Source organism: Coffea arabica, chromosome 2c (genome assembly GCF_036785885.1).
Source record: "Coffea arabica cultivar ET-39 chromosome 2c, Coffea Arabica ET-39 HiFi, whole genome shotgun sequence".
Taxonomy (NCBI): domain Eukaryota; kingdom Viridiplantae; phylum Streptophyta; class Magnoliopsida; order Gentianales; family Rubiaceae; genus Coffea; species Coffea arabica.
In genome coordinates this window covers 10,397,267-10,412,916 of record NC_092312.1, presented here as the reverse complement: position 1 = coordinate 10,412,916, position 15,650 = coordinate 10,397,267, and the positions used below count along the sequence as shown (strand labels likewise).

General features: G+C 38.1%; 2 protein-coding genes across 2 annotated transcripts; both read left to right on the top strand.

Annotated features, from left to right (window-relative positions):
* Positions 1-86: 86 nt before the first annotated feature.
* Positions 87-4,626, top strand: LOC113723244 (G-type lectin S-receptor-like serine/threonine-protein kinase At4g27290). The gene is made up of 7 exons (XM_027246417.2): positions 87-1,380; positions 2,321-2,476; positions 2,698-2,852; positions 2,951-3,161; positions 3,265-3,502; positions 3,622-3,772; positions 3,881-4,626. Exons 1-7 carry the CDS (start codon positions 117-119, stop codon positions 4,187-4,189), a joined length of 2,484 nt encoding a protein of 827 aa, XP_027102218.2. The 5' UTR covers positions 87-116; the 3' UTR covers positions 4,190-4,626.
* A 5,786-nt stretch (positions 4,627-10,412) lies between these two features.
* LOC113725885 (G-type lectin S-receptor-like serine/threonine-protein kinase At4g27290) lies at positions 10,413-15,398 on the top strand. Its single transcript, XM_027249300.2, has 7 exons — positions 10,413-11,727; positions 12,744-12,860; positions 13,841-13,998; positions 14,088-14,298; positions 14,372-14,609; positions 14,699-14,849; positions 14,936-15,398. Exons 1-7 carry the CDS (start codon positions 10,455-10,457, stop codon positions 15,242-15,244), a joined length of 2,457 nt encoding a protein of 818 aa, XP_027105101.1. The 5' UTR covers positions 10,413-10,454; the 3' UTR covers positions 15,245-15,398.
* The last annotated feature ends 252 nt before the right edge of the window (positions 15,399-15,650 follow it).

Here is a 15,650-nt window from a genome sequence, read left to right as displayed (position 1 = left end):
AACTCGTATTGCACTTAAATTTCTCTGGCTGGCTCTTACTTTTGATCACATTAATTTCACATATGAAATTTTGTTAATGCAAATAGAAAGTCCCTTTACGTTGCCAATTCGAAAGAATGGGTTTTTCTCTGATATTTTCGGTCTTTGCCATTTTCACACTCCTGGCCTCCTACAGATCCATTGCAGCAGACATCTTAGCACCTGACCAGAACCTTACAGACGGCCAAACCTTGGTTTCCTCCAACCAGATTTTTGCACTGGGATTCTTCAGTCCAGGCAATTCAGGTAGAAAGTATTTGGGCATATGGTACCACAACCAACCCCTACCCCTAACAGTGGTTTGGGTGGCCAATAGAGAAAATCCGATCAACGACTCATCTGGCGGTCTAATGATGAGTATAAATGGTTCTCTATTTCTTTATAACAAGTTCGTTTGGTTTACAATTACGAATGGAACAATGGCAGGCCAGAGTCCATTGCTGCAACTCCTAGATACAGGTAACCTTGTAGTGAGAAAACAGGATGAAGCAGATGGAAAAGATTATATATGGCAAAGCTTCGATCATATGTCTGGTACGATGTTGCCTGGAATGAAGCTTGGATGGAATCTAAAAACTGGAACCAGCAATATCATGAGATCTTGGAAAAATTTTGATGACCCTTCAGATGGTGAGTTTACATTTAGCTTGGATCCTCCTGAAACTCCTCAGCTGATTCTCCGACAGGGAGAGACTAAGAAGTACAGGTGGGGTCCTTTTGATGGTGATAGGTTCAGCGGTAGCAATGAACTGAGGAATAATACAGTGTTCAAGCCCATCTTTGTTTCCACATCTGATGAAGTTTATTATGCTTATGAAACACTAGATGATTCTACTTTAGTTCGGTCCGTTGTGACACCACTGGGTTCAATTCAGTATCTCACATGGCGAAATACTAGTCGAGACTGGAACATGATTGTGGAGCTTAACAGAATCTACTGTGATAAATATGGCATGTGTGGACAGTATGGAAGTTGCTATACCAATGATCCAAATTGCCGGTGTTTAAACGGTTTTGTTCCAAACTCACCACAAGATTGGAGATTGTTTAATTCATTAGGTGGTTGTAAGAGGAGGTACAATCTCAATTGTAGCAATGGGGATGGTTTTGTGAAGTATAATGCACTTAAGTTGCCAGATAATGCAGTTCTGTGGGCAAATTTTGGGGTCGAGGAATGTAGAGCAGAGTGTCTGAAGAAATGTGATTGTATGGCCTATACTAGAATCAATGTTCTTGGCAATGGCAGCCAATGTGTGGTTTGGCTCCATGATTTGATTGACATGAGAGATTCTGCTAGTGATGGAGAGGAACTCTTCATACGAATGGCACGCGCCGAATTAGGTATGCACTTATTTTCTGTTGCGTCATTCTCTACCCTTGCACCGCTTCTGAAATTAGGAATGCACTTCCATCTTGCTGAAGATGTGGAACTTTTGCCTTGCTAAATTGTGCTTTAGTTTTTGTACATTAGCCTTATATGCTGCTTCACTAAGGAACCTAAAATTGGTAAACAATAGCAACAAAATTGCATTGTACCTATCTTATTTATGTTAATCAATCAAATTTGTTTGGTTAATACGATGCAGCATAGCAAAACCTAGGGACAAGAGGAGGAAAGTTCAACTTATAGGACAAATTCTTGTGAAAATTGAAGCTATGACAAGTTGGTAACTGTAGTAGCTCTACTTGTTGATTGCAAAGAAGAACAATGAGGATGACTCTAGCATTTCTAGGTTGTTGATCATTACCGGACTCTAGCATTTCTAGGTTGTTGATCATTACCGTTCTATGTCATGTGAGGTGAATAATCTAGAAGTTTCTGAGATGTTTCACGATGAATTAGGTCTACTTCTGAAGTTATCTTGATTGAATGGCTTGGGAATCAGTTTGAAACAACACCCAAAACTTTCTTCTGCCTTAAATCTTATAATGCAGTTATTCTCCAATGAACTGCAATGGACATGCCTTTCATCTATGAGAAATTGGAAACCATGTTTAAATTGAAAGTCCAGTTAGGAATCCTTCACAATTTTTTGTTTCTTCTAGTTCACATTAATTGTTTAGAGGGATTACTGGGTAAACTTAAGCATCAGTGCCAGTAAACACCTTGGCAACTCTGCTAGCGATTACAGGGTTTTTTTGGGTAGGTAAGAAGCTTATTGATACCCAGAGGAGATACAAAACTACAAGTGGCATATCCCAGGGTGGTTGTTGCAATAACTGCATACTGAGCTTTTACTCAAAATTTTGATTCTCATCTTAGACATAATGTAACTGCCAGATTCAATTGCTGAAAACAAAAGGAGAAAGCGTATTAGAGTAGCTATTGGAATCTCCATATCAACAGCTTTTCTTCTGGTTCTCTTGGCTATGGCCTGGCAAATGATGAAAAGAATTAAGAGAAGAGCAGAAGAGGATACGGTTTCTATGCCAATAGGTATTTCATACTTACCCTACAGTACCTATTTCTCAGCTAAGGTTTTGTGACTACCACTATTTGGCTTTTTTGTCAAGAGAGTTAGCACTTAATGGATTTTAGCCACTAGAATTAAATTCAGAATTTTTTTAATGATTCCACTGAAAGTATCTTCTTTATTTGAAAACTAGGAAAACCTTATCACACTAACCTTGCTTCATCTATTACATATATATTTTCAGCCCATGACAACAATTCTTACAACCATTATGAAGAAGAAAGTCAAGACGAAGACCTCGAATTGCCTATATTCGGTCTTGCAACCATTGTTGATGCTACGGACCAATTTGCTTTTGGCAATAAGATTGGACAAGGTGGTTTTGGTCCAGTCTATAAGGTATTCAACTTTTCTATGGATGATTAGTTTTTAGCTTACAAAGGGAAATCAGATCCTTCAGAGGTAATATGTTGTTTTTTCTTGTGTTGGTGCCACAGGGTAAACTACCTAACGGATCAGAAATAGCAGTAAAAAGGCTTTCACAGGATTCGGGGCAAGGCCTAAGAGAGTTTAAGAATGAAGTCAAACTGATTGCAAATCTTCAGCATCGTAATCTTGTTAAGCTACTTGGATGCTGCATTCAAGGAGAAGAAAAAATGTTAGTGTACGAGTACCTGCCAAACAAAAGCTTGGACAACTTTATATTCGGTACCAGCACTAACCCTCAATACCTGTAGCTCCATTAGTTATCTCTCTTTCACGGCAAACTAAATTGGCTTACCTACAAATTTAATTGCATATGCAATTATAGACCGAGTGAAAAGAAAGCTACTGCCATGGAATACACGCTTCGATATTGTTTTGGGGATTGCAAGAGGGCTGCTTTATCTTCACCAGGATTCCAGATTGAGAATTATCCACAGAGATCTAAAAACAAGTAACATTTTGCTTGATATCAAGATGAACCCCAAAATTTCAGACTTTGGCATTGCAAGAATTTTTGGAGGAGAGCAAACAGAAGAAAAGACTAGGAGAGTAATCGGAACATAGTAAGTAATTGTCATACCTGAGGAAAAAGATTTAGGAATGGCAATTCTTTTTCTTTACCTTTCTCTTCGATTGATACAATTTTTTCACTGATGTTGCTGAACACTGTACTCTGATGCAGTGGTTACATGTCTCCTGAGTATGCAATGAGTGGTCATTTTTCCATAAAATCAGACGTATTCAGCTTTGGTGTTATAGTGTTGGAGCTAATAAGTGGCAGAAAGAATTGGGGATTCTATGATCCAGGACATGACTATAACCTGATAGGACATGTAAGTGCACAAAGAAAATTGATACTCACTTCAGCTGAAAATTTGCGTATTAGTAGAACAAATTTATTTGTAATTAATGATTGTTTCATTGAACTGAATTTGTTTCAGACATGGAAACTTTGGAATGAAGACAGGTGTCTTGAACTGGTTGATGAGATGCTGGATGGATCATTTTCAATAAAAGAAGTCATAAGGTGTATCCAAGTGGCGCTTTTGTGTGTGCAGCAACGAGCTGAAGACAGACCAGCTATGAGTACTGTGGTTTTCATGCTAAGTAACGAAAATGTGGAGTTGCCACAACCCAAAGAACCTGGTTTTATTACAGAAAATTCCCCCTTCAAAATTGACCCATCATGGAGTGGTCAAGATTCAAATACAGGCAATGAACTAACTATCACAGCAGTGGAAGGAAGATAAGATTGAGAAATTCAAAGAGTCTTCCAATTTTGTACAGTTATTAGCTTTGGTTACATGGTCACAACTTACAAGTCAATCACCTCTCACTCGGGGTAAGTAATCAATATGCGAAATGAGCGCAGAAAGTTTTCTCTGGAGAAGCATATTATGTGGGAGGAAACGAAGAAGAAGAAATGTCTACTTTCAAATGGTGCAAACCAAATGCATGTTGCATCCGTACGTTCTTTCTTTTGGTTTCCGAAGATGGAATGATGGAACTAAGCAAAGTCAAGCTTCCACATTTTCTACAGAGGAAGATGCACCATACTGAAGAAAGCAAATGTAAAAGATCTAGTAGAAATTATAACAGTAAACTGTCAACTCACGGTAGTAGCCAGTTACATGATCTAAATTGACCTATATTCCATATAATGAAGACAAAGCTCATTCTCTGTGTACGAGATTAAGCCCTTGTCCCCTATATCAGTTTCTATTCAATATGAATTATGTCTCCTGTTTCCATACATCTGACACAAATTTGACGTTTTGAAACCTTCTTGATAGAAGTGCTGTTTAGGTATTAATTATTGTTATAACAAATGCAGCGGAACATAAGAACAAACAAGAATAGACAAGAACAACTTGGGGGAAATCAGATTTTTATTAGGGTTGTAATCGGAATAGATTTTTATTAGGGGGAAATCAGATTTTTATTAGCGAGACCCCCGTACAGCTCAGCGGGGGTTGAAGATCTAATTCAAGGCATCTCAACAATCTCCACCTTGACTTGAATCTTCCCCGAAAAATGTAACAGACGCACTAATGAAGTGCCAGAAGTACTCAGAAAATTATCTCTAAGTACCATCAGAATGCCCATAAGGGCCATCAGAAACTTAGGACATTTAGCAAATCCAAACAATGTTTGAATTTGCTATGAGGGACCGGCTTGGTGAACATATCAGTAGGATTGTCAGCAGTGCCAATTTTTTTCACCTTGATCCTTGTCTCAGATCTCAAGAAATGATATCGGACATCAATGTGTTTAGTCCTCTCATGATGAACTTGATCCTTGGCTAAACATATTGCACTGAGACTATCACAATATATATTAGCCTGATCCTGATGTAGGCCAAGATCTCCAACCAGCCCCTTTAACCAAATTCCCTCTTTAGCAGCCTCCGTCAGTGCCATATACTCTGCCTCAGTAGTGGACAGAGTCACTGTAGGTTGTAGAGTTGCTTTCCAACTAACTACAGAATGCCCAAGAGTGAAAATATAACCAGTCATCGACCTCCTACTATCAACATCTCCAGCATAATCAGAATCTGAATAGCCTGTAACCAAACACTCTGTATCACCTCCATAGATGAGACCAACATCAGATGTACCCCTCAAATACCGAAAAATTCGCTTCACTGCCAGCCCGTGCTCCTTCTCAGGATTAGCCATAAATCTGCTAACAACACTGACTGCATGTGCCAGATTAGGTCTAGTGCAGACCATGACATACATCAAACTACCCACTGCACTAGAATAGGGAACCTTAGCCATATACTCCATCTCAGCTTCTGACTGTGGTGCAAGTATAACTGATAGTTGAACATTCGTTGCACTCGGAGTATTCAAGGGTTTTGCTGTAGACATGCCAAATCTGGATAGTACCTTCTCAATATAGCTCTTCTGTGACAAGAAAAGCTTTTTCTGACTTCTATCCCTGAAAATCTCCATTCCCAAAATTTTCTGTGCTGCACCCAAGTCTTTCATCTCAAACTCTGCACTGAGAAGACTTTTCAACTTCTGTATATCAGCTTTATTCCTCGCAGCTATGAGCATATCATCTACATACAGAATCAAATAGATCATCGAACCATCTTCAAGTTTGTTGTGATATACACAACAATCATACTGACTTCTGTTGTAACCTAGCTCAATCATGTAGCCGTCAAATTTTTTGTACTACTGCCTTGGGGACTGCTTTAATCCATACAAAGATTTCTTCAACTTGCATACATAATCTTCTTTTCCCCGAACATAAAATCCATCTGGCTGAGTCATATAAATCTCTTCATCTAACTCTCCATGTAGGAAAGCTGTCTTCACGTCTAGCTGCTCAAGTTCTAAGTCCTGATGTGCAATCATTGCTAGTAGCACCCTGATAGAAGTGTGTCTGACCACTGGTGAGAAAATCTCATTGTAGTCTACTCCTTCTCTTTGAGTGAACCCTCTTGCAACAACACGTGCTTTATATTTGATGCCCTCAGCTGGAGAAATTCCTTCCTTTCTTTTAAAGACCCATTTGCAAGTCACAACCTTTCTCTCTGCTGGCCGTTTGACCAATTCCCAAGTGCCATTCTTGTGTAACGACTCCATTTCATCACCCATTGCAGCAAGCCATTGAGCTGACTCACTGCCTGAAATAGCTTCTCTATAGGTAGAGGGCTCGGGAGAATCCACCTCCTCAGCAACCTGAAATGCATAACCTACAAAATCCCGATACCTGCTGGGAGCTTGTACTCCCACTCTCCTTGCACGATCATAAGCAATACCATGCTGTTGAGTTTCTGACGCAGTATGAGATATAGGTGCCAACCTTTCTGCTGATGTAGGTTCTGGTGACTCTACTTCTGCAGGAGGTTCAGTTTCACAGGATAGTTGTTGATAATCACTAAATTGCTGCTGTGATTCAAAACCATTTTGAATGATTTTTAGCTCCACCTGTTTATCAACACCTGCACTTTCTTCATCACCTGCACTTTCTTCAACAACAGCCTTCACAGAGGGGTTAAGTATAGAGTTTTCATCAAAAATTACACTTCTACTAAGTATAACTTTCCTTTCTGAGGGTGACCAGATTCTATACCCTTTAACCCCATATCCATATCCCAGAAACACTCCCTTTTTAGCCCTTGGTTCTAGTTTACCCTCACTGACATGATAATACGCAGTACAACCAAAAGCCTTCAAATTTGAGTAAGTAGGGGACATACCAGACCACACTTCATAAGGTATCTTGCAGTCTATACCTGTATGAGGTGCACGATTGACAAGAAGCAGGCCGTGCTCACTGCTTCCGCCCAGAACCTCCTTGGCAAACCAGCATTGAAGAGCATACACCGTGCAGTTCAGCGGGGGTTGAAGATCTAATTCAAGGCATCTCAACAATTATGCTGTTGATAAAAATCCTTTAACATCATCCACTCAATTTCTAGTATTTCAAGAACATGGAGCAGACGACTTGTATAAGCCTGCAATACTTTTACCTTCACCAAACAGAAATATCGAGAAATATAGACCTGGCAAATATCATAAACACAATGTTTTAAGTATAGCTAAGATCTTTTGGTATGCCTGATGGCTTAGTTGTTAAGTGTCAAAGACGATCTAAGTGTTTGGCTATATCCTCCCTGAAACAAGCCCTTTTTTTTTCCGTGTTCATATGTCGAATGACTCCAAATATTGGGGGAATCATATGAACATTGTACATAGATGCTTGTGATTGATTTTCGGTTAATCTATGTTCATGTTTGTCTCATTAATACAATTGGTGCTGGTTAGATAAATGGGATGCATAGGAAGGGACAATTTAGCACCTCCGAGTGACGAAAAATGTTAGGAAAGTTTCTGCTAGTGTTCATCTTGGAGATGGAAATTTATTGTATGCTCAACTCATTCAATCCTCTCTGGTGCTGTTTAAAAATCTTTTTTTTTTTTTGTCCTGACTCTTGAGTAATGAAGAAATTTTTCATAGCTAAAAATGCAGAATGGGGCACCAAGAGTTCGAGTCTCATCAATTTCTGCCCGAAGGTGTTGCTTTTTGTCCAGAGGTAGCAATATGGATAAATAGTTCATAATTGGTTTTGACTTAACGGATGGTGAATGAAATTTATTCAATCCATTTAGATCAATTTAATAAATGTATCTAAATGGATTAAATAAAAACTGATTATTCATTTATAATGCATTTAAATATTTTGGTTACTTTTTTTTTGTATTACCATTTCTTGTAATATGGAGATACTTTTTTTATGTACTTATAAATTTTAGATGTATTTGGACAAGAAAGAGGACAAAATACTTACCACCCGTTTGGTTCCTGCTAAGGAATCGCAATGACTTTGACTCCTCAATAGTAATGGGTTTGTGTAGGATGATTCCCTTTGACAAAGAATGAAGTATTTGCATTGGATTAGAAATCAACTTTTATTTTTCTTTTTTCTTTTTGTCTTATCGTTTTCATGCTTTCAGTTCCGTTGTCTGTTCTCACCAACTGCTGGTGATGGATATCTCAACAACCTCCATTGATCAACCTTAAATTTCTCTTTTGACTTCATGATTTCCAACAAAATCAACACACACCCAATAGAAGGGAGCCAAAACCATCAACAAATCGTGGCAAAGCCCATAACTCTTCAGGCCAAATTCGAAAGATAATCTCATTATTTTGATCTAATCCACAGTCAACCAAAACAAAAAAAAAAAATAATCTTCTGTGAGTCAGGCTTGAATTAGTCCAATCCATCGAAGTTGTAGGAGAATTGTAAAAATTTTACATAAACTCTAGTTGGATGCCAAATGTGCCGAATCTCCCAAATTTTGAGCGTGGATCACAAGAGAAAGAAAACCCATCGCGGCTAGAGTGGCATTTTTTGGCCAAGATGTTGGACTGGAGAGAAGGGCAAGTATTGTATATGGTGGAGTAGATGAGTGGAGAAGACATGAAGAGACACCGGCACCCTTTGCTTTGTTGTTGCTAATTTTTTATTTAGGTTCTGTATGATAGTTCAATTTTGCATTTAAAGTTAATGAATTTAAATCTTAATATATTCAAAGTATTTGACAATCAAAAATTGAACGTCTGAATTAATTGAGTGGCATTGAATTTTTTAGACAAAACTTGTTCCTAAAATTAAGTGATAAGTTATTCACTCATCACTGAATGTGATATGCATTCAAATGTATTAAATTTAATATTTAATAATTTAATAAGTTAATGGATTCAGATTTTAGATTATAATTTTTAAATTTCAATTTTATTAAACGCACCCTTAATTGCCCAGCTTCAAATTCCGAAATTAGTGTTAAAGTGCCCAATTTAGTCGGTAATGGCTATTGGCAACTTTTGGGCCTTCCATAGTGATAGATGTATACCTATAGACACCAACCAAGCACTAGATATGGTTCTTGAGAGCTTGATACCCATTGAAAAGCGGTGAGTACCCTAACCAAACGGGTGGTTAGGATTTGTTTGGATTGAGCATTATTTTCTCAATTTTATTTACTTACATCATCATTACAATTTTCAATACACCTTTTTATCTTCTCAATTACCTTTTTATCTCACTTACATCACGTCATAAAAAGTGCTACAGTATATCCCAAATAACTTACAATCCAAACAAAATTTTTCATTTAAGAATTTAGGTATGAACAGTGACAGCCATTACTCAGGCATGTTCTAGTGAAGGCATGCCCAATGCCACTAGCTAATAAAAGAGGAGAATATGTGGGTGGACCATCTCTGCGGTTGAAATCATCTTCATAGAGACTTGAACACTCAGAGAAGGCATCCATGATCCATGCTGGGAGACACCTAGTGGCTAATGGCACAAGTTGATGCAAAGCCACAAAGTTCTATTCTTGGCAAATTCTTAATGCATTTAATACAGAAAAACCATCAGAAATTAGACTCAATTCAAGAAAAGCTCCACATAATTCAGCTTCATTGACCATGATTATAAAAGAAGCATCCTTTCCTAGTTGCACCACTTCTCAACGGTTATTTAATTCCTTGGACAAGCCAACTCAAGTTAGCTGTGATGTGCGGCTTTAGTCAACAAATTCGAGATTTTAGTTAGCTAATGAGTTTTGCAACCAATTTGGTTTTTAAGTAAATGGATATTAGTGATTTTTGTGGATAATTCATAGAAATTCATTTAATTTAATAATTTTACTTTGGTCAACCATTTAAAACCAATACTATAACTGAATAATCCAAATCCATTTAATTATGGATTATATGGATGGATAAATGGATCTCAATCCAAATTGCCACCCCTATTTTGTCTTAATCGCGAAAACTTGTTCAGTAGGCAATTTACCACTTAGCATTTGACCCAGTCAAAGTCATTCTTGGAATTTTTGTTACCAGTTCTGAAATCTGAACTATTCAATTCACAATTCAAAGTCCAAATCTTGCAAGTTTTGTTTTACCTTTTTTTTTTATTATTATTCCTGTCTTGTTCAACTCAATAAACATGATCTTAGAGCTCGGTGATTGAGATCATGAATGATGGTCATCCTATTCATCATCTTCTCGATCGCTTCACCCTTCTTCTGCCAATTTTCTTCGGCAGTTGACTTCTTGGCACCAAATCAAGTTCTATTAGACAATGGGGGGACACTAGCTTCAGCTGGCCGAAAATTCGAGTTAGGCTTCTTTGGTCCGTCAAATGTGAGCGAAAGATACATTGGAATTTGGTTCAAGAACATCCCAGAGCAAACAGTGGTATGGGTTGCCAACAAGGACAATCCGATACCAAGCTCATCAGGCATCCTGTCAATCACACCATCTGGAAGCATTGCCATCATCAACAACAGCACTAATTCTATCATCTGGGCATCGAATACATCCGCAACTCTGGTTAGTAATCCGACATTGCAGCTGCTGGACAATGGCAATCTTGTTCTGAAAAATGGTAGCGACTACGGCAAAAATTCAGGTACCTATCTGTGGCAGAGCTTTGATCATCCGTGTGATACTTTAATTCCTGGAATGAAGCTTGGATGGAACTTCAGAACAAACCAGGAATGGTACTTAACATCCTGGAAAAGCTTACAGGATCCATCCACAGGAGCCTATACGTATAGAGTTGATCCTCGCGGACTTCCTCAAGTTGTTCTGAGCGAAGGATCAGCCATCCAATACAGAAGCGGACCCTGGGATGGTGTTCGCTTTGGGGGCAGTGACCTGGAAGAAAACACTGTCTATAGACCAGAATTCGTGTTTGATGCAAATAATGAGTACTACACTTATGAGAACACTAATGATTCAATTGTTTCTAGATTCGTACTGAACCAGTCAGGACTTATTCAGCATCTAACTTGGAGCATCAGGCGAAACGAATGGGTGGACATAGCCACGGTGCAGAGCGATGCTTGTGACCAGTATGCCCTCTGTGGAAGTTATGGCATTTGCGATATCAATAACAGCCCTTATTGTAGTTGTCCACCAGGGTTCACCCCAAAACTTCCTGTGGATTGGCAAAGGATGGACTGGTCAGGTGGATGTGTACGAAAAAATCCATTGAATTGCAGTGGACCAGAGGGATTCAGAAAGTTTTCCAAGTTGAAACTGCCTGATACCGCGAATTTTCTGGTAAACAAAATAGCGATTGATCCAATGCAGTGTGCAGCGGCTTGTTTGAGAAATTGCTCTTGCACGGCTTATGCTAAGATTGATGATAGTGTATGTGTGGTCTGGTTTGGTGATCTGTTAGATGTCAGGACTTACAATTATGGAGGACAGGACCTCTACATCAGGATGCCTGCTTCTGAACTAGGTATGTATTTTATCAAAGTAACTTTTTCTTCACTTTTGAACTGGATGTATATTTGATTTGCAATTTTGTGATTCTCTACTTGGTATACAACTTGGCCCTCAACATGATAATATTGCTATAGCAGCCAAGCTTCAGCTTCTATTATATATCGTTGATACATTAGCACTCTGGTAACAAAAGACAAGCAACTATTGCTATATTATTGGCATCACAAAACCAACTCTGTGCTCCTTTTTTTTTTTTTTGTGCATGAACACTGCTAATGGTTTATTCTTTCAATGATTCTCCCCAAGCGGTTCACCTAATATCTATGAGGAACTTATTCCATTTTCTACGTGGTGACAAAAAAATTACTAAAATTTTTAGTCATAGTAGTTGGACTATTCTTGTTTCAAAATAGTAAAATAATAATTTTTCCAATGTCTAGAAGAGTTTGATATGCATATCTTAATCTTCACAAGCGAGAAACATTTTTCAGTTGTCTATAGAAAAAGAAGAAGTTGCACGGATTATTCCTCATATTTGTAACGGTTGGTTGTAGCCCCTCACATTTAAAATTGCAAAATGCATAATTTCACTTTAAAATGATAAGAAATTTTTCATTTCAAAAATTGCACGCTTCGCACTTTAAAAATATCAAAAGAATACAAACTTACTAGTGAAATTAAACCTATTACAGAAATTAATAGTTCTAGTGAAAATGGAAAAAATTCATTCATGTATCTATCTAACAAGTTAATAACACCATAGGGAACAAGTATGACCATTTGTCCGGTTCAATATTGAGTATTGACTGTTGGAACAGAAATTATACCTCAAATCAAAGATACAAACTATTGGAAATAAAAGTTTGGCGTACAAACTGAACCTTGACAAAACTTTGAGGACGCAAACTGCAAACTGCAAAGTCTTACAAGTCGTCCCTTTTTTTTTTTTTTTTCCCTTCTTCTTTGTGGTTTCTATGAATAAAAGTGATACTAATGTATTTCGCTGTCATTCTTGATGGATTGTGGAAGGGTCTGACAGCAAAAGGGGGATTTTGATAATATCGGTGTCGGTGGGTTTAGGGACTCTTGTGTTGGTCCTCGGCGGGTGGTGTCTTTTCCGTAAATGGACCGCAAAGGGTGGTCAAGGTAAACCCTAGCTTTGCTGTTATTGCATTATTAATTGTTTGACGAAATGCCTCAGTTGACAAATATGTTTTACCATCCTTATCATCTAGCAAGTTTTCTTCATATTCGGACGCAAACAGATTACACCTTTTTCCACTTGTTCTGCAATAGTCTTATGGCCAATGGGCCTATCCCAAAAGTCACGTCCAGTTTTTCAATGCCAATGGAATATAGAAGAATATTTTTAGGAACCAACTTGTGGATGATTTCAGCTCAAACTGTTAGGATTTTGTTCGACCAAATTTACTTTTTCAGCATCCTTAATATTTTACGTGGCACTAATTGGAGTATGGTATATTAAAGTCATTTTCTTGTGCAATTTCATAAGCATTAGTCAATACATATTCTAATTTTGATGATATGCAGTTTGAAACGGCAAGCGATGCAGATTCATCTCATCTTTAGATATGATGAAGCCACATCGCCTGGTCGATTTGGTTCACATTGGATGTTCTTGAGATTATTGCCTTGACTAAAATTTGGACCTCAGGGTTTTTCTTTTTTTCTTTTTTCCTCCGACGAGAATTAAAAAGATAAGGGAAAAAAAAAATAAAGAATCCAATCCGATGTGGTGGGAGTTTGGCATACATGCCAACTAGTTTTCTTAAAAATTTGGAACTCTAGCGGAAAAGAGGGGGACTTGAAACCACCATGCATAACAGTCTAACTGTAGCGCAGGTGTTCTTCAGCTGGAGGAATAACTGCTTTCAAGTTATTTACTATTTCGGAGGTCAATTACTGTTAAGCAGTCATTATTAGATAGATTGTTTGTTGTATGATAGAATGTAAAACATATGATCTCAACTTCTGCAATTTGATCGACCCGGCAAGAGCAAATCGTAGTAGTAGGGGTATAACTTGATTCTTCAGGATAAGGGGTTAGATGCTGGATGGTTCCCTTTCCCATTGATGTCTAATGCGAGTTTTACCTAAATTGTCAGCTAAAGAACAAGAGACTGCAAGCCAGGAGAATACCGAAAGAATTGCAGATGACGAGATAGAGTTACCCTTATTTGATTTGATCACCATTTCAAATGCTACTAATCAATTTTCATTCGCAAATAAGATTGGAGAAGGTGGATTTGGTCCTGTTTACCAGGTAGTGTCTGTCACATATCCATTGACTTCCTTTAACATTTCTTGTAGGCCATTTTGCTTATTCTAACTCAAAGATAAGTTGCTTTGCAGGGTATCCTCTCAACAGGGCAACAAATAGCAGTCAAGAAAGACTCAAAAGATTCTGGACAAGGTATTGAAGAGTTTAAAAATGAAGTGATCTTAATTGCAAAGCTGCAGCATCGAAACCTTGTCAGGCTGCTAGGGTGCTGCATTCATGGGGATGAGAGAATGTTAGTATATGAATATATGCCCAACAGGAGTCTGGACTTATTCATCTTCAGTAAGTTTCCTATAGTTTCTGATGGTCATTTTGTTTAAATGAAAGAGGCTAACATAAGTTGAATACATCATAGATCAAGGAAGAGGAAAAGTACTAGATTGGAGAAAACGCTTTGACATAATTGTTGGAATTGCTCGGGGACTTCTATACCTTCATCGAGATTCCAGGTTGAGAATAATTCATAGGGATTTGAAAGCAAGCAACATTCTTCTCGACACTGAAATGAATCCTAAAATCTCTGACTTTGGCCTAGCACGAACATTTGGTTGTGATCATTACCAGGATAACACCACGAGAGTCATGGGAACATAGTAAGCACATTTTCTTTTCCCTGCCTCTTTTTCACAGACATCAGTAGCTAATTTGCAAATGATGAATATTCTTCCATGTTTCCATGTAGTGGCTATATGGCTCCTGAGTATGCAGTAGATGGCCTGTTTTCAGTTAAATCTGATGTGTTTAGCTTTGGTGTCCTGGTTTTGGAGATAGTTAGTGGTGAAAAGAACAGAGGATTTTGCCATCCTGATCATGACCTCAACCTTTTGGGACATGTGAGTCCAAAATTAACAGCAATACTTTCTTGACAAACATCTTGTAGAGAATAATACAACTGACCTGAGGGTGGCTCTGAATTCAGGCTTGGAGACTATGGAATGAAGGAAATACTTCGAATCTAGTTGACCCATTTATGGAGGGGGCGGCTTCTACATCTGAGGTGTTGAGGTGTATCCAAGTTGGCCTCTTGTGCGTTCAACAGCGGCCTGATGACAGACCTGCCATGTCAACTGTTCTATTACTTTTGGACAGTGAGAATCCAACTCTTCCGCAGCCTAAACGACCTGGTTTTTACATCGAGAGAACTGTTATTGACACGGATTCTACATCAAGTGGGAAAATGCCGCATAATTCTACTGATGTAACAGTAACACTGTTACATGGTCGATAAGTTCTGGTTCATAGCATGTATATATTTCTTTAAAAGAATTTAAAGGGTGTGTAAATGCAATCATTTGCGTACATTCCTAAGTGTATGGTATATGCTGCAGAACGTTAATTTCTCTTCCATATTAATCAGTTCAAATGTAAATTTTGTTTGGACTTTGGTTTGAGCTTTGGCCGATACCAGAATTCAATTTCATGATAAGTAAATGTGCAGGAATCATAAACTAGGATGACAAGGGATAAAGTGGGGGAAGATTTCTTGAAAAGCATGTTCTTTTATTTGACTTTGGTGTTGTCAGAGAAAATAAGAGAAGAAAGGGGTAGAAGAATGAAGGCACCTTGCAAGGTTTGGAATTCAGCTCTTTGTTAATTTTAAACTGAGATACTTGCAAGTAGGATCGTATGAAGAG